Source organism: Passer domesticus, chromosome 7 (assembly GCF_036417665.1).
Source record: "Passer domesticus isolate bPasDom1 chromosome 7, bPasDom1.hap1, whole genome shotgun sequence".
Classification (NCBI taxonomy): Eukaryota; Metazoa; Chordata; class Aves; order Passeriformes; family Passeridae; genus Passer; species Passer domesticus.
The window spans coordinates 41,601,783-41,620,794 of record NC_087480.1 but is presented as its reverse complement, the minus strand read 5'-3'; the positions used below and the strand labels follow the sequence as shown (position 1 = coordinate 41,620,794).

At 38.6% G+C, this 19,012-nt stretch overlaps 1 protein-coding gene across 4 annotated transcripts in view; it reads right to left on the bottom strand.

The window, feature by feature from the left end:
- CAMSAP2 (calmodulin regulated spectrin associated protein family member 2) overlaps nucleotides 1–18,936 on the bottom strand; it is an 81,036-nt gene extending 62,100 nt beyond the window's left edge. For all 4 annotated transcript variants that reach the window (XM_064427972.1, XM_064427973.1, XM_064427974.1 and 1 more), the window contains exons 1-2: nucleotides 18,276–18,936; nucleotides 5,623–5,882 (exon numbers count right to left, since the gene is read on the bottom strand). In XM_064427972.1, the coding sequence (XP_064284042.1) occupies nucleotides 5,623–5,882; nucleotides 18,276–18,414 (399 nt within the window). In that variant the 5' untranslated portion in view covers nucleotides 18,415–18,936. The remainder of the gene's footprint in view (nucleotides 1–5,622; nucleotides 5,883–18,275) is intronic.
- Nucleotides 18,937–19,012: the final 76 nt, after the last annotated feature.

Here is a 19,012-nt window from a genome sequence, read left to right as displayed (position 1 = left end):
TGAGGGAGCCTGGCACAACACTGCTGGGGCAAACAGGGTTAGTGCAGCGCAGACTGAAGTGGGATGGAGTATTTGACACAGTAAATCCAGCAAAAATACTGGATCCTTATTTTCAAGCAAATGAGAACCTTATGAGGAATGTGTGTGAAGAGATGAGACTAGAAAATTAACAAAAAATATGGAACCTCTAAAGATTACATTTTCCCAGCCCAAAGCCCCAGCAGACTGGTTCTACACAGCACATCAGGCTCACTGAACTCAGGTTCTATTTCACCACTATATTTGCTTATTATTTTAATCTTCTATGAAACATATTACTATCAAAGATATCACAAGGCAGTTAGAATCTGGTGCTTTAACTAACAAATTATGGTATCTATGGGCTCAAGTCAAGCAACTGCAAATTCTTTTTATATATCTTCATCTAATAACTAATTTACAATAGCATGGAATGGAAACTTGTTGCATCATGCCTAAAACCAGAAAAAAAAATCTTCAGGGCAAAAACCACATCTTACTTCTTTGTTCTGTGAAGTGCTTAGTACACGTTGTGCTGCTTTCAGAGCAGACTTAAGGAGCTGTACAGCCTGGGAGTGCAGAGACTGCAGCATGTAGCTGCAAGTAACCAGGTGAGCTGCTGCAGCCCTTCCTCAAGGAGAAACACACTGCTGATGAAAGGCACTGTCATTTCCAATGAATGCAGTCTGCCAGGGAGACCAAAAGTCTGGATTGCACGATGAGTTAACCACTTACTGTCTGTTATCTCATCCAGGAAGAGAGCCAGGTTCTGGCTGTGGGTACATACACACCTAGCACTATCAATCCCCACACTTCTCCTGCCTTCCACAGGAGTTTCGCTGGCTTGGATTAACTCTGCAATCAGTTCTGCACAACAGAAAAGCAAAACTGGTGCAAAGGTCCCTGGACTCACCTCTGCTCCCTCCTCAGGGGATTCACTTCAGTCAGCTGTGCTCTGGTCCTGGGAAATGGGCTTGGCAAGTGGGCTACTATAGGTGTGGTACTAGAGCCCAGCTTCCAGGTTACATTCTCAAAAACCTGCATTTGTGCTCCCTGAGACACCCCCACACTGCAAACCACGAGAGCAGGAACTGGAAGAAATCCAGGTGTTTGCCCCAAACACGCACTCCTGCTGACTGCTAACCAGCTAATACAGGCACACCTAATTACACCTCAGTTACAGTCCAGATTCACAAACTGCTACAGAGAAATTACTGCCAGACTTCCTCACAAGATGTCTTCAAGGAAGAAGGCAATTTGCAGCTAAATGGATATACAACTTGTATGACAGCACACTACTTTTTATATTTAAACCCCATACACACAAATAATAGCTCAGAATTAAGAAAGCAGCAATTTTGATTCCTACCAGCTATTATGGACTTACTGCTGGGGTTTTGCAGGAGCCTCTCATTCCTAATACATCTTGACTGAAAATTGTAGAATTTTATGAAGGATTTAGGTGTTACCTAATTAATGACAGTAATTATACATGGGTGTAAGTCTGAAGCAGCTGCTCAGCTGGTTAACTTTCTTGCAACACTGTTTTTCTGAATTAAAAACTCAACTCTTGACAAAAGTTATGCTTTTCAATTATATTAGGCTTAGCATGGCTTTTATACTTTCCCACACTGAAAATATATTAAAAAAATATTTGTATGGCATATTTTCTTGGATATTTATACACAGGGTATATACCAAAACTAACCTTTTTCTAGTCACTAAATTTTATTTAATAACTAAATATCTTCAAGTGCCTTGCAAGTTAGTAACTATTTTTTGTAGTCAGCTAAGAATGTTCTATCAATATATAATAATAAGCTTAGGCAAATAGATTTTTCTGCAAATTTCGTAAAAACTTGTAATATTACTGTATCTCTGCACCCCCTAACAACACTGGCTTTAAACAAGTATTCAAGATTTGACATTACTACTCCTCAAGCTAGAAATTTAGATAGTTTTGGCCCTGTCACATTAGGGACAGAAGTCCACTGCTGGGGTAGTTATGCAACTTCAGTTTCACTGCAAAGTGAACTGAGATGCTGATTTTTTAATTCCTTTCCCCACATGGCAGAAGTGCATTGCAGGGACTTGAGGGAAAGAAAGCATTTCTTAATTCCTCTCTGAATCTGTTTATTCTTCCCTGCACGTGAAGCAAATTGAAAGAGACCATATGAATGCCAAGTGACCAGCCTGATTAAAAATCAGAACTCTTATAAAATTATTTGACATGGAAAATAAATTATTCAGTTAATATAAAATTCTTGTTACAATGGAAAAATTTGTATAAAAGTCTCCTCCGACTTATCCTGTAAGAACAGATATATGCTTTTAAAACAAAAAGATCCAATGCTTATATAAGAAAAAATATGAAAAAATCCAAATTGCCTTCCTATTGTGGATCTGACACTTGAAGGTTTAAGTCAGTTTGGGTTATGAAGGAAATACAAAATTAAAAAAAAAATACATCAGCATAGACAAACAAAGTTAATTTTGACTTGAATACTCTATGATCTATGCATAAGCATTAGAAAACTATTGCATTACTAGCAGAATCATGCTGAATTCTTATGCTATTTCTGATTTCTACAGCAGGTCAAAAATATCACATTTCCATATGGAGGTGCTTGCTGAAGACAGATTTTTAAAAAATACAATTGTAACTTGCCAACTGACATAAATATCTTTGCAAATTTTTTTACAACTTAGCTTCCATAAACTTTTGAAACATCAGATAATTCCTTTTGTACAAAAGTATAATTTCCAGGAGCAAAATACTCTGGTTCTTGTTTCAACACTTTCAATTCCAAGCTCTAGGCTATTTCTGCACTATTTGAAGTCTAGCAGAGCAGAACCAAGACCATATACATTTCAACCAGAAGAGAAATAATGTGCTGTTTGGTTCTTTTGCTCCCCTACCAAAATTAAAAACAGGATAATCCTACCAAACACAGTTAACAAAAATAAACATCGAATTAAGGTTTAATATCTTGCAATACCTGGAAAATAGAAATTGAGATACTACTGAAGAACCTAGCTTTTGGTCTCACCAGAAATGAAATAGGAGATGTGAACAAACCAAACATGAGAAAGAGTAAAATAATTAATCCCCCACACACAGGGGAGGCTTTAACAGAAGCCTTTGCTGCCATGGGTTAATTTCACAAGTGCCTCTTTCCTACCCCATTCCACCAGGGCAACTGATCTGGATACATGCATCCACCTATGTATGTACACACACAGAGAAACACAAACCCAGCATCTGCAGCCTCTCAAATGAGATACCAATGCAGCCAAGGCAGGTGTGACTGCCAAGCAAAGAGCCATCTATCCCCCAGCACAAAGCAGCACATCCATTTGCTAGACTTTTCAGGCTTAAATATGCAAGGCGCTTCCAAGAAAAGTTCCACCTAAGAGAGAGAAGACCAAAATGCCTACTTCATTAAATAGTCACATGTGAACTAAGTCAACAACTAATCCCCATAGACGTCACTGTGCAAACATCCAGCCAAGGAATTCCAAGTCTGTTGGCCACAGCTACACACGTTACAATACACGTGTAAAATTAAAACATTCCATACTCAAATCTCTTTCCGTAGTTCTATTTTATATTGTAACTCGCTCCTTGTCAGCTAGAAGAAGTACAGTACATCTGAGAGGGTAACAAGAAATATCCACTTATGAACACCAACATCTTTCCCCTATTTCTGGAGAAGACAAGCTAGCAAAGGGAATGACAACCATACTATGTTCTATTAAATTACTCAAAAGAACATTTTACATGGGTTTAACACAATCTGGTCTACTAGAGGAACATATGTGTTAATTACAAAAGAAAACTTTCTGTTCCACATAATTGAAAAAGAAAAATTATTCCATGCTCTAAAACAGGATATACATTTAAATTTGTAAGACTGACATATGGAATAATAGGAAAGTGTATTGGAAGGCATCAAGGGAAAAGACTGTCAATACTGCAACAGCCAGATTTGAAGTTCTCTGCCAACTTTACTAATAGTATAATAAGGAAAAGGGTTGAGGCTTTCCAATTAAAACAGAATGCTGCTGCTAGGAACCTGCATAGGAACAAGAGTTTGACAAAGTAAAACTCTCGGGCTTGGGATGTTAGTAAGAACACTACAGCTTCACAGCCATTTCTTTGGTAGCAGTTGTTTTGGACAAGGCTGTGTTTCTGCCCAAGCCAGTTGTGTTTCCTGTCCTTGTCACAGCCCAGCTGCCTGAGAACTGACAACATCAACAGTGCACCCATCTGTTACTGGTGCTGGAGAGGGGACCAGTGCCCTGGGCACAGCAGGAACCTGGGGACATCAACTCCTGTGATGTTCACGTGTCAATAACTTCCTGCTGACTATACCTAAACAACACTGGGAAAACACAAACAGCCCCACAAGCATGGGGGAAATAGAAAATGACTACTGCAATGCATTTTAAGCAATATGAATTACAAAATCAAACATCAGCAAGCCAAACTAGGTAATACTGACACCTTTTTTTTCAGCTGGGAACTCTGGGAAAACATAACTCCTACAACTACTCTAGACAGGGAACACATTAAAAGAATCAAATGGAGTAACCAGAGGCTCATAAATGCAAGTCATTAACCTTATTTTCCTTCAGAAGCAAGAACAGAATTAAGTTCTGCAAAAACACAAACACTCAGAAAGTTTGTAAACACTTGGACTTCTGTGAACGTTAGGAACACTCCTAACCACCCACAAGTATTGCAAGTATCCTGCAAATTTTTTCAGCACTTAGAAACTTAGATTGGAAAACACCTCTAAGATCACCATAGTTATATTCATTTCCACACACCTTCATTCTAGAGGCAGCTACAGATCACTGACCACAAATACTCTGTTTACTTAATTTATTCTCTATATTAAATACAAATATAAAAAGGTGAATATTTTAAATATTTCACTTTAAATTAAGTGAATTAGCATCTTATTCTATCATACTGCCATTTGCTAAACAAACATATGTAGACAGTAATTTTTTATAACTCAGCTCCAAACAAAGCAGAAAACCCATGACTTAGGAGCTTACTAATAGAATCATTCATCACTTGAACTAATGTTTTAATTAGCAGTTATATAAAGCAAAGACATATTTTTTGTTGCGTGTTTTACATTGACGTAATGTGCAACAGGTGACTATTCAATGTTATTAGGCTGAATTGCCTGCCATTAAGACTTTTTTTTTCAAGCTTTTAACCAAAGATTTCTGCTCAAGAATAATGTTTTCAAACTTTTCTAACACAGAAATATTCACTTACAGTTAGTGCTGTAAAACTGAAATCAAAGTGATCATACTGTCACTGCTATATTTAAAAATGCAACATTTTAACTAAGTAGGAAGATAGGTGTATTTTAGCATTAATACAGAAGAAATACACCTGTACTGACAGCTGCTGACAGGAAAAACATAACCCTAAAGCAAAACAATTATAAACTTCCCAGTGATGAATCCCATTGAACTCCTGTGAAAAACACTTCAACATAATGGTGCATTTTAAAAGACAGATCTGTGGGTACTGGGAGTACACAAATGGAGAGATGTAACACACAGCCTTGGAACACTCACCATCTGAATTGGTTTTTTGTGAAGATCTCGCTCGGTCACCAACTTTTCTTGGTCAGTGACATAAAGGCCTTTTTGTGCCAGGGCTTGTATAACAGCATCATGACCTAGAAGTGGTTTTGCAGCATCACTCTTGAGAATAAGGCTCCCAGCACGACAGTAGAGCTCGGCAGACAGCAGCAAGTTAACAACAGGTGGTTTAATGTGCTCCTGGTCATACTGGTCTGTGTAAAATGGCTCTCGGAGCTCTTCTGGAACATTTTCTACAAAACACAGGGAGCACAAGTCAGTATCAGAAAGGACAGTTAGAGTATTAGGGGATTTTTTTAAATTATAGTCGACTCAAAATTGTGTTAAAGAAAGCTTAACCAAGGGGAGGCCAAAGTCTATACCAGCAATTATGTTATAAAATACTGGGAAAAAATTCAGACAAACGTAATATTTGAACTATAAATAGAAACTTGAGAAAAATTCAAAGTCTCTCACACTGCAAAGGCACAACAGAAGACCAATATGTGGTTTACATCATCATTACATTAAAATTTCTTGGCTTCTCCAAATACATGCCCAAACATTCTCATTTCCTTTGGCATAATATTATATAGGTCAGACATAAAAAGGCAGAACATCCATTTAAATACAAACATTGGACACTATTACAACAACAAAATGGAACTAAAACATTATGTTTCAGCACAGAAAAATTCAAGACAAAATGCAGCCTTCTAGTTTCTGTATATGCAGGAGAATTTTGATTACTATACTGTTTATTTCAAAGGTCATGCATCACAGAATTATGACAATCCAGCAGTTAAGCATAAATACATTGGCTTTTGACCAAAATTAGAAGAATGGAGAAAGAATAAAAAATATCACTTTGTTTCTGGCAAAATACTGAATTCTTATTTGCCTTGTTGTGTTATTGACTTCCCTTAAAATTGTGGTTTTCCTTCTTTTTCAGCAAGATGGCTTAGCATCCACAGAGAGCTACACAAGATTTTGACAAACCTATGCTGAGATTTTAACTCCAAAATTAGCATTCCAAGGCAATCCAATATTTTTTTTTCATGTACTGTACATAATACAGTACAGGAAGACTATAATTGTCTACCACAAATGTAACAACTATAAATTAATTAAATATGGTATTAGATCAAATTAAATTAAATCCTGAGTCAAGTGGAAAATAACTTTCAGATTTTCAGGCATACACACTGCAAGATGCTTCATTTTCCTCCTGGAAGACTTTCATTCTCTATTGTTGCAAAATTAGTTAAGCCAACAACATTTATGGCATAAAGAGCATGAGATTCTTTTCCTGAGTCCAAATGCAAAAAGTCTATTTAATTGCTAGAAGAAAAAATAAGTGCATAGGAAAGCAATGATGCAACTCTAAGTTGCTATTCCCTTTGCCTTCAGCTGGATAAATGGCTAAACAGACAAGGTTTGAATCAGTCTGGAGTAAACAGCCCAGTAAGGGTGGAGCAGGAGAAGAGAAAAACCAGAACATGCCATCACAAGATAATGACAGATTATCTCCTTCCTCATACATATTCTATTGCAGTTCATGTGCTTCCATTATGGGCTTTGGAAGGTGCCAGCTGTCTTCTGCTTGTGAGGGAAGACACGCTTTGTAGAGAGCAAAAAGTGAAAGAAATATTAACACATGCTTTAAATGCTAGAAGGATGGTAGGAAAGGGTAAGATATTGCTGCTTCTTTTGCCAATTCAGAGTATCAAGGGAAAGAGATATAGTTTGTCATTTGCTTAAACCTTGAGCCTAAATTTGGCAAGAAAACTGACAGCTCTGCTTTAGAATACAGATCAAAATATACCATCAGCACAACTACTCTGCCCTTTAAAACACAAATCTAATGCCTTTTATTATCATCTCGTAAAAAAGCCCTACTTTTTTACAAGATGATAATAAAACTGCTAACGAAAATATCTACCGGTATCAGGAGATATTTCCATCTTCTCTTCCACTTCCCAACTTCACCCACTGACTACAGGATCCAGAGTCATCCAGTCCAACACAAAGCATTTCTAACTGAGGATCTCAGAGCTGCTAGATACCTGCTTCCCCAGGTATTGCTTTTATCTATCTTAATTCTACCTGACCTTCTTTCTTTTCCCTGTTTGTCCACACACTATTTAAATATTATTGGTATTTCTGAAGTCCCTAATGTGTCTTCAGTATCAGGAGCTCAATTCTCATCAGGACTTTATCCTCTACAATTCCAAATGCCCACTCCTAAAGCATCTTTATGCTATTTCTTCAAGCTAGAAAGGATTAGAAAACTTTTTTTTTGTAAATATCTCACAATGCACAGGCAGCAGATTTTGCTTTTGAAAAAGACAAAAAACCCCACAACAAAAACCCAAACCAACCAACTAAATAAAAACCCAAAGCAAAATCCATACACCCCTGTTTTGAAGCAGATGAGAATTTTAATGAGAGTGGGGGGAAGCAGGGAGGAACAGATAAAGCCAAAAGTAATTTCTTAGAAGACTTAAAAAAGTCCCATTCCTATATGAAAAAAAAAAACCCTCTTGAAGCAGGAGTACTTAGCTACACTCAAACAGAAGTCACATACTCTGTGGTTCAGATTCACTGAAGACAAAGACAGATTTCAAGTCTGAAAATTTGAGCCAGAAGAGAAATCTCAAGACAGTAAATAACAAACCCAATGCCTGTTAATTCTCATCCTCTGTACCACTGAAGCACATCCTGAAGTGACAAGATGCAATAAATACATTTATCATGAAAGAATGACATCCGCTGCTGGGATTTAGTAATTAAAAACTCAATACAGTTAAAAAAAAAATCAACATGATGACTAGCAGAGGCAAATAGAATTATTTATAAAGCTTAGTTCTGCTTCTGAAATTATAGAAAAAAGAAAATTATATGCATGCCATTTCTTTTACTTCATTGGCGTACACAAAAATAAATGTGGAAAAGAAACTCATTGGCCTTCATAAAAATAAAATCAGAAAAATAAATGTATTAGAAAAATAAAAATAAAAAAAATAAGGAAATGAAGGGCTAGGAAGAGAAGGTGTGGCTACAGGCATATTCTGACTGTATAAAAAATGTGAAAGCACACAAACACACAAATCTCTAGTGCAACAAGATCAGAAATCTTTACAAAAAATTCCTGTCAGACTTCCCTCTGCACAGGCAGAAACATGGCACTTTCCCCCACTTCATAACATATATTAAACTGTTTGATAATAGAATAGCTCTTGATAGAAGATTCAAGCTGTGTTTTCACATTAAGAGTTTAAAAAGGAAACACAAACCCCCACAGCAGATAGGTAACAGACAGAGAAACCTATCTCAGAGTAGAAATTGGCATCTGCTGCCTCTGGAGTCCTGTGGCACGGAATTTCAAGGCTCCATCCAGCTCTCAGCAGATTACCAGAACAAACAGCAGGGTCAAAAGCCTTTATTAACAATTCTGTCAGGACTAGAGATTGTTAAACAGGCTCTGCTAGGCAGAGAAGAATCTTAACACTAATCTTCATTGTGCGCATTTTACCAGTCTGTGCCCAGCTGACAAAGAGGAATCTTTCGAGATTAAACTCTGAGGCAAATGACCCGTTTTAAAAGAAACACCTTGTTGCACATGTTGCCATAAAGCACCATCGACCTTGAAATCCCTGGTAATTATGTCAGGGGTGTATGGGGACACCGAGTGCAGCGAGCTGAACACATGCAATGCAGGTGACACCAGGAGGCTGGGACAGAGCTGGAGACAAGGGGCAGGATCTGCCTGCACCCTGCCAGCACCAACAGGCCTTGCAAACACGGACCTGGATAAAAGGCAGCGGTCACAGGCTGATGCAAGGGAAAAGTTTCTCAAGAGAGACCTCCAGAATACAGGCACAGGTTGTCTGGGGACCCAGCTGTGAAACTGCCATCCATGGGGACTTCCAGAACAAGGCACTGAGAAACCTCTCCTAGCACTGAGGCTGGCCCTTCCTGGAGGAGGAAGCTGAACTAGATGACCACCCTATTTTTTTCCTAGAATTGTGAGCAGGACCACAGCTTTGGAAAGAATCTGGACATTTCGAAATTTGTAAATATTGTACTATGAAGAGAATAAATGAAGCTAATGGGCAAGTTCAAGACACAAAGAAAAGAACAAAAAAGAAATAATACCACATTAGCCCAAAACTGTAACTCAAATTTAACCACCAAGCTAATTTCAAAAAAGTAATCAACGTATCTTCAGGTAATTTTTCATAAATTATCAAGGAATTAAAAGTCCTGCAGATGCTCTTTCTAGAGAAGAAAGAAAAAAATTAAAAATTTAAGAGCTTATTCAAAGCTTTAAACAAACACAGGATAATTATTGTTCCCTGTTGTGGTTTAACCCCAGCCCCAACTAAGTTGCTCAGCTGCTTGCTCTTTACCCCACTCTCCCTGCTGGGATGGGAGGACAGGGAGGAGAGTTGGGAAAAGGTAGATCCTGCAGGCTGAGATAAAACAGTTTAATAATTGAAATAAAGTAAAACATTATAACAGTAATAACAATGAAAGGGAAGAAGAGAGACAGCCCGTTCCCAGGCAGCTCCCCCAGCTGATGCTGAGCACAGCACCACGGTCTGCAGGGGCCCTGGGGCAGCTCAGCTCAGCTCAGCTGCCCTGGCCACGCTCCCCCACAGCTCCTCCTGCACCTCTCGCTGCAGGCACCAGGCACGGAGAAGTCCTTGACTTAGAGAGAGCACCACTGAAACACCAGAGTGTTATCAACAGTGCACTCCCACTGAATCCAAAACACAGCACTGCACCAGCTACCAGGAACACAATTCACTCTCTTCCAGACAAAACCAGAACACTCCGCACTGTGAGACAGAAATGCAACTTAATTTTCCATTTCAACAGATCATTTTAAAGGAAAGGAATGGTCTAAAATTAATTCATGCATAAGACTACTGAATTTACCTTTAAAAGTTGCTTTATAAGAAATCCTTCCTGGTCAGGTATGAATTACTCCTTGGAAGACAGTATGAATTTGTTCTTTGGATAAAACTGCTGGTATTAATGCAAAAAGTCTACATATTCTTTAAAAACAAATCGTTTTTTTTTCTGTAAAATCTCCATGCTTCCACAGAGATGAATACAATTCTTTACACAACTATTGAGTTTTTCAAGTTTATATCAGTGAACAACTTCTGATTTATGAATGCTTGTCTTAAGAATGTCCAAAAGCTTAGAAGTCTTTGTCAACAAGGTCTCCATGTTGTTTGTTTGTATAGGTTTTTTAAATTCCTGAGGACAACAAAACAAATTAAAATATTTTGCCATGGGCTTTCTAATTAAATGATGCCATCACTTTTGGGAGCCACAAGGCAACATTAAGCCTCAATCTTGAAAACTTCCTCTCTACAGGTTACTGACGTCAATGCACAAAGACATTAAGAAGAAAAAAATATTTGTAGAAGACAGAGATATAATACAGAATTATTTAATGAACATTCTAATACCTTTAACCACCTTCTAGTGCAAACCAGCAGATGAATGTATGCCAAATCTTAATGGACTCGATGGTTTTGTGCAGGTCAGCAAGGTGTGTTTTTGCCAAGTGGTGACTGTGTCAAGTTACCTCATTCAGACTCCCACTTGCCAACGAGGATTCTGCTGCCATATTTACAATCTGGACAAGAAAGCAGAGCTTGCACAGAAATCAAGAGTCCAAGAATTGAAAACAGGTCAGAGAAGACAGAATGACATAATTTAACTTCTGGTGATTTTTTTTTAGTGGACTCAATAGAAAAGGGAGACATTTCAATTTACTGTTTTATTTTGGAGACACCATCAAGAAACAAGACTTTTAATCTGGAAGTGAAAAACAAAATAAAATAGTAGAGATTACAAAATAAATTTTTTTTGGTTTGTTGAATCAGTCTGCCACTTCCATTGTTCTTGGCTAGTAGGCTGTAGGTGTACTTCTGTCTAGAGACAAGTATCTGAAAGGCCAACACTCAATTCATGGCACACTCAACCTCAGTATAACCATTCTTAGCTTTGTCCACCTTGCTAAGATGAACTCGAGATTCTTGAATTTAGCATCACAGAAGTACTATGAATAAACAGATCTTACCCTCCTGCCTCTAGATGCTACATAAATATCCACCATTATCCACTGCTTCAACTGTGCAGCTGTTCTGCACTTAAAAGGGATTCCTCATTCAAAAAAAGGAAACAAACAAAAAACAAACAACCTCAAACTAAAACAATTTTTAAAAAAACAAAAGCCAAACAAAACCATTAAAAACCCCTGAAAACCCAAAAACAAACTAACCCCAAAGCACTGAAGAAACAAACATAGAGAGGCTCTACTTTCATAGCCTAACCAGACTTCAGTTGTTCTTTGAACACTGCAAATCACATCAGAAATGCTCTATTAATTGTCACACTAAGTGGCTATCCCATCCAATATTCTGCCTTCAGTAGCACAACATGAAGTGCTAAGTGCTCCTCACAAAACCTACAGAATGTGTCTGGTACTGGCATTTCTTATTAAAATGGAAAGATTAGCATCTAATTTACTAAAACCCGTGTATTGATTCAAGTTTTAACACACAAAATAATTACTTAGAATTAACCCTGCCAATAAGGGGATCAATTTTCATTAGCATAAATGCTTTCAGAACTTATTTTTGGGAGAGGCAAGTCATAAGAAATGTAAAGACAATAGTATAATTATAATCCTATCTCAGCACCTTAATAACTATTATAGACAAGTTATGATTTAAATATCTTATGGAGCATGGAAAAAGCTGTTTCAGAAAATTAGAAATAAACATTTCTTGAACTTTCTACTAGACTTTATTAAGGCAAAGAAAACTTTTTGCCAGCCATAAGTAGGTAGATGTGAATGGACACATCTTTGGTGTCTGGCTTACAGGTTCTCTTAGTGTAAGACTGCTTTTAACTGAATAAAAGAAAACATGTAGGAAACAGCTAGAACTATACCTCTGGCAAATAGACTTAAAACATTACATTTCAATTCTGTAGCAGAAATATTTATTATTACCACCTGATGCAGTAATAATGTATTGTCCAATTGCACCAAATAAAAAGGAAGGGGGAGGAGGAAGAACTCACTCTACTTTTCTTATGAAGTCTTGAGAATTTTTTACTTCTATCCTAATTTTCCAGAATGATCAGCAAAAATAATCATTTAGAGCTCTTGGTTTAGCAGAGCAAGTATTAAAAGTTACTAATTTCAGGAGTGGAATTGTATCCAGTTGTGCTAGCTGTAGAATGGAAATTAATATCATCTTATTGAAAGAGTGACACATTCCTGATCAACAGCATAAAAATACTCTTCAAGTTTGAATGAGAGCCACCTTTGAACATGGAGTCACTCAGGTAACACAACAGATGACCCCAAATCGTAGGTTGAAGGGGAAAATTTTAAACCATATATTCAATAGTAACTGCAATGGTGGTCAAAAAATATAAAGAGAAAGCAGGTATAGGGAGAAGAAATACATTTAATCTCATCACCTGAAATCAGTGAGTGTTTGGCTACAGTCTCTCTGTCAGATCTGTTACATTCTGCAGACAAGCACTTGGAGTTGTTAAGGCAAACAGGCTCAAAGGCACGGAGTCATTGGAAGAACAGATTCCACACCCCAAAGGAGATCCATTGAAAGCTGCCAATCCTGCAACTGTCCCCTCACTGATCACCTTCCTTTACATTTGTACACGCACAGCATGACTTCAGAGGACTCTGCCAAACCTAACAGATCCAGAAGTTCAGACAATTTTATGTATTTACGTCAAAATAGTGATCTACAGTTCAACTCCATTACAAATGTGCTCTACAGAAAGGAGTGCCACAACCACCTTCCAAGTAAAACATCTCAGTAGATGATCTTCTAATCCACTGATTTTAGTAGGACTGACTGAAGTGTCAATTTGTCAGCAACTATTTTAGAGAGGCAAGGAAATCTATATAAAAAAAAATTCTCACTGGAACCTCAAACATTGGTTTTTGAACTCCAAACCCTTCTACAAGGTTTTGCTGCTGCCAGACTGAATACAAGCGAAGAAATTACTTCTGCTAGAAAAAGATTAAAATGAGTTCTGCAACACCCAACACAACAGATGAGAGTATTTAGGTGCAACTTGTTTCTGCCAGATACACTGTTCATTTCCTCCCTTCATGGTTCCACTGGCAACATGAGCAAAGAGCAGTTAAGTAGCCACATATGAATTCTGAAAACATTAATCATCAGGAGAAAGCTATTTTTAAGTTTCTTGGGTAATATTTACTTGCAGATGCAGTTGTAATCTATTGCTTCAAACACCTATAAAGAATAAATTTAATGTTAAATTTAAGGTTGAAAGGTATACAGACTGTCTTATTTTAACTTTGGAAAACACAAAAATATTTAGGATAATTGCTCAGACTTTCATCTTGCTTTTAGTTTATTCCTATCCAAAGAAAAAATTAAAAATCTCATGCTAACCAGTTAAATGTATTACTGAAGCAGAATAATATGTTGTATGGATAGTAAAGTAGCAACAGATTTAACTCCATTTAAAACTGTTCCCATATTTTTCTGAAAATCAGACACAGATATACTCTTAACTTCGTAACTAAAAATTGGATGAAAAGCTGTTTGAAAAACCATTTTCCAAGAGTACTCAGATGTCCTCTACCAAATGGGAAGAACACGTACTTCCAGGTTCAAGAACTCACATCTTTGTTCACACTAGACAAGGTTGTAGAGAAGTGATTCCAAGCTACAAAAGAACTGAAAGCACTTGGAGGACAAAATTATAATTCAAGATGATTTTGATAAGTGGAAGGAGTGGTTTGAAAATAGGATGCAGTTATGTAAGAATAGCTGCAAAGCAGGAACCTACAACAGTACAATTATAAGATGGGAACAACTGAGTAGGCAGCAGCTCTGCAGAGAAAGATAGAGAGCTACAGTGAATCACAGACTGCATGAGTCAACAATTCTAGGCTGATGCAGAAATGGCAAACATCATATTTTAGTGAATAAATCAGAGTATTATATGTTGGAAATATGAAATACTTTTTTAAATTTACCTTGTATTGGTAATGGTTTAGCTGGACCAACAGATCTAGTTTAAGTACAGAGCTCATGTAAATCAACCACAGGAAAAAATTCTATGAAAAACCAACCAAACAAAAAAACCCCCAACCCCTAATAAACACACAGAAAAAAAGTTTGATCTACAAAAAAGAAAAAAAAAGTTTAAAAAGTCTATTTTGTCTAAACATAACAGATATTGCTTTTATTATACAAAAGGTGTTCTAAAAACATAAGGTGCCCACCATTCTCAAAAGCACCAGGAAGAGGGTAAGTAATGGCTTAACAACATAGCAAAAGACATCAAGATTCTGTTCAAACATCTAAAAATAAATACGCTCCAAACTGACTAGAAGACATACTGTTGAAAGTCTATAATTAGAGATTTTCAAAAAACAGGCTAAACAAACATCTGTCAGGAATGATGTATATTTAGATCAGCCTGTCCAGCATGGATGGATAACAAATTTTTCTGGCATATTTTCTATTACTATAGCAGACTGAGAAGGCAAAACATTCACGTTTCAAAATAGTGAAACCCACTTCTGTTGCTTTAGAAAAAAAAAAAAAGAGCACAGACTGCCACAATATGAAGACATTTTTCAACTTATTCCTATGAAGTAAGTCCCATCATACTCTTAAGTTGAAGGTTATGGTTTCCATACAGTTCATCCAGTTCTTTGGGAAGAAATTTTTCTATACTGAAATGGTTAACTGCCAGCATTGGGAGACAGGGCTGAAATTAAGTAATTGCAGATTTAATTTCTAAGGTCAAGCATCCTCCTTTTATAGTTCACACTTGTTAATTTTCCCCCTTTCAGTTACTGCAAGTTGTGTCACTTAAACAATTTGGTTATTACAAAACATTTAATCTGACATGTCCTAACACCTATATACGGTCTTGCAGCAAAACACCAAGGCACAAAATCCTACACACCCTCAACACTTAAATATGAATTCCTTCTTCAATTAGTATTCCTTAAACAATTCTTCATATAAGATGCCTTCAACATGACTGTAAGTACATTCTTACTGTCTTATGACACCTCACTAATAGGGCAACTTCTTTTGACCTGCCTGTGTTGTGGGCCAAACTCTACACTTGCAGTTTTACCAAGGACAATAGCAATAGAAAATTTGTCTCTCAGTTTTTTGGACCCAGGTATCAATGAAACACCAGAAGTCATTACTAATGTTCATGAACAGTACCTATTTCAAAGTCTTTTTGCAAGAGCAAATCCACAACAGGTAGTCAAGCTGTATCCACAGCTCTGACGGCATTGAAATATGGTTTTAAGACCGTGAAAGCCATCCACTGAAAGATGTATTCTTTTGATACATAAAGATTTTGTTTTCTTTAATGGATACATGATTGTAACAACCTATGTTTTTCCTTTATGAACGTGACCTGCGTTACTTTGTTTCACACACGGTAGGGAAAAACCCTTCACTTTCCCAAGCAGGCTTAGGGAACTTCAATACTTAGAGCATAAAAAAAGAAATAAAATGCGGCACCCATAAACACACTAATCATCCTTTGTATTTCCTCCATACAAATGTATACAGCAATAGTTAGAAGACACAACTGAGGCTGTGATTTATTCCCAAGAACTAAAATAATTTAACAAACCCAAACTTCCTTCCTTCTTGGAAAAGGTGAAGGCCAGTTCTTCTGTTTCACTCCAAGTATAAAGGAAGCATTTGTACTGCAGACATGCAAGTCCTGTATGCTGTCTTTCCCTACTTCAGCCAAACTTTTCTTTGACGTTTCTAGTTCCATCAACCTAGTGGAAGAACTGGGACCAGAAACACAACAAACGTGTGTGCTTACCTCTCTTCCTACTGTTACATTACTGCAGAGATTAGAGAGCAGATGGAGCAATTATTATTCCCTCTAATCACGTTTCATTTGAGCATCTCAGAACAACCCCAGTCATGAAAGGAAAGAGTAAAGGAATTTGTTTTGGATCACACTTGCTATAAAAAGTAGCAGAAAAGTACCCTGCAAGTGGCTTTACACATCCAGTAGAAACTCAACCAGTATAAACCAAGATATTTCAACCATAGGTTGAGAATCTGTCAAACTCCAGCAGAAAAAAGTTTTCAGGTTAGAAGGCTGGGTTACATAATTGCACAAGCATTGTACATTCAGAATCCTATGAGTAGAGCCTATAGAACCAAGCTACCTAAAAATATAATGATCTCTGAAAACGTTCAATGAGGTACTTCCAAGAATTTTCTCTACTGTTTTACCTCTCACACCTGCATAGCTAATAACGCCATGTATCAAAATATTACTTGTCCAGATTTCACAAAGAAAAGCAAGTAGAGTCTATCGACAAATCTTTATATGGAAACAATATTTTGATCTTTTCTTTCTTTTTGAAGTGATGCACTCACTGACATTTCACCAGATTCAAGCACTTCAAAAGTGGCTTTTTGGAAGCATTGCATCAAATATTATAAGTTCCCAGAAGCATGTCCCATAAAGACATGCTAAATACATGCTAACCCTGGCTAAATACATAACAGCACCCTGGCCCTAAATGTAAAAGGTGCAACACTCCTGTCCTGTCATTTTATAAAAAAAGGGGAAAAAGTAATGATTGTTGATATCTACCTCACCTTTCAAAAAAACCCATTATTTTTAATCAAGATTAAATTATTACAATACTACAGCTATACTAAAGCAAAAAACCACAAACAACAAGCAAACAACCCCACCTCCCCCCAAAAAGCTAAAAAAATAAATTAAAAACAAACAAACAAACAAAAAAACTAAAAACAAATTCCCAAAGAAACATAGAAAACCCAAACAAAAACCCCCCAGCTTGGTAAATTTTCAGAATGCTTCCCTCAGAAAACCTCTGCAAGCCTGGTATTCCTCCAGGCCCAATAATATTTCAGGCACAGAATAATAGGTCTGGTATTCCTCAAGGTCCAAGGTTTTCAACGACAGAGCACTGATGCCTTTTGGAGGCATTACAAATCGATTCCATTTACACTTACAGACAAGGAGAGCCTTCTGTATTGTGCGGGCCAAAACCTGGCACTAAATGCTCTTTTCGCTGAAACCCTTCTTAATGCTTACCCACTCAAATGGCTACAGGCTACTGTCACACATGTCAGAACTAAGAGCACGCACCATTTCCATTGCTAGCCCCCGATTCTGCTCCTAAGCAACACCAGGGACAATTTCAAGATGACAGACAAACGTGGATTGCTGGGGTTTTTTTCGCACTGTAGAAGTGTGACCAGAGTAAAAAATTAAATACCATTTACAGAGATCGATTCACTCAAACAAAATGAGCGCCAATACACAAAATTTACTTGCTGATGGAAACAGTGGGACTACTCCAAAAAGATTAAGTGTAATTAAGGAAAAACAAAAGAAAAACAAAAAACCTCACAAGAGGTCAGAGATCTTAAGGATAAGGGAACAGACCAAAAGCATTTCCCACACATCTCCCCCCTCCTCAGCTCCTCGGGGAATGGCTCGCACGTCCTCAGTAGCGAAGCAACCAAGCAGGAACCAGCATCAAAGAAAGGGAAGAAGGAGACGCCACCTACCTGTCCCAAAGGCTTTGGCCACCAGCCAGGCCAGATTACAGGCGATTTTCGCTCGGGAGAAATCATAATGGTCAAAGGGTTTGATGGCAGGAACAATGAAAGTCTTCCTCATCTCCTTGGCGTCTGCGGCATCCCCCATCTTCTCACAGGACCCCCGGCAATTGGGAACTTACATGGTTGTTCCTCCGTCCTCCTCCCACGGCCGGGAGAGCCGGCTGTAAATACGCCGGCAGCAGCTGAGAGCAGCGCCGGACCCAGCTGTCCGTAAAGGGCTAACACCGCCTCCCGCCTTTCTCCGCACAGGAATGTAGCCGAGTCCGAGCGTCCTCTTCTTCCTCCTCCTCCTCGCTCTTTGTCTCAATTCACTCACGCCGCCGTCCCTCCGCCTCCGAAAAAATGCCCCCGGCGGCCCCGGCCCCGCGTTCCCTGGGCAGACCCTGCGGCCAGGGCCGGGCGCCCCAGGCGGCCGCCAGTCCCCCGGCCCGGGGCGGGAGCCGCCGGCAGGGCCCCCGCAGCCGCCGCAGGCCGGGACGCGGCCCTTCCCAGCGCCGGGATGTCAAAACGCCGGGGTCCGGCCCCAAAACGCCGCACGGCCGCGCACCGCCCCAGCGGCGGCCTCTGCGGGCCGGGAGCACAGCCGGCTCCCCAAGGCTGCCCGGCGCCCCCCGGCCGGCGCCCCGCTGCCCGCGCCGCTCGGCGATGCCGCTGCGGCTCTCCACCCGCGGCTGCCGCACTGG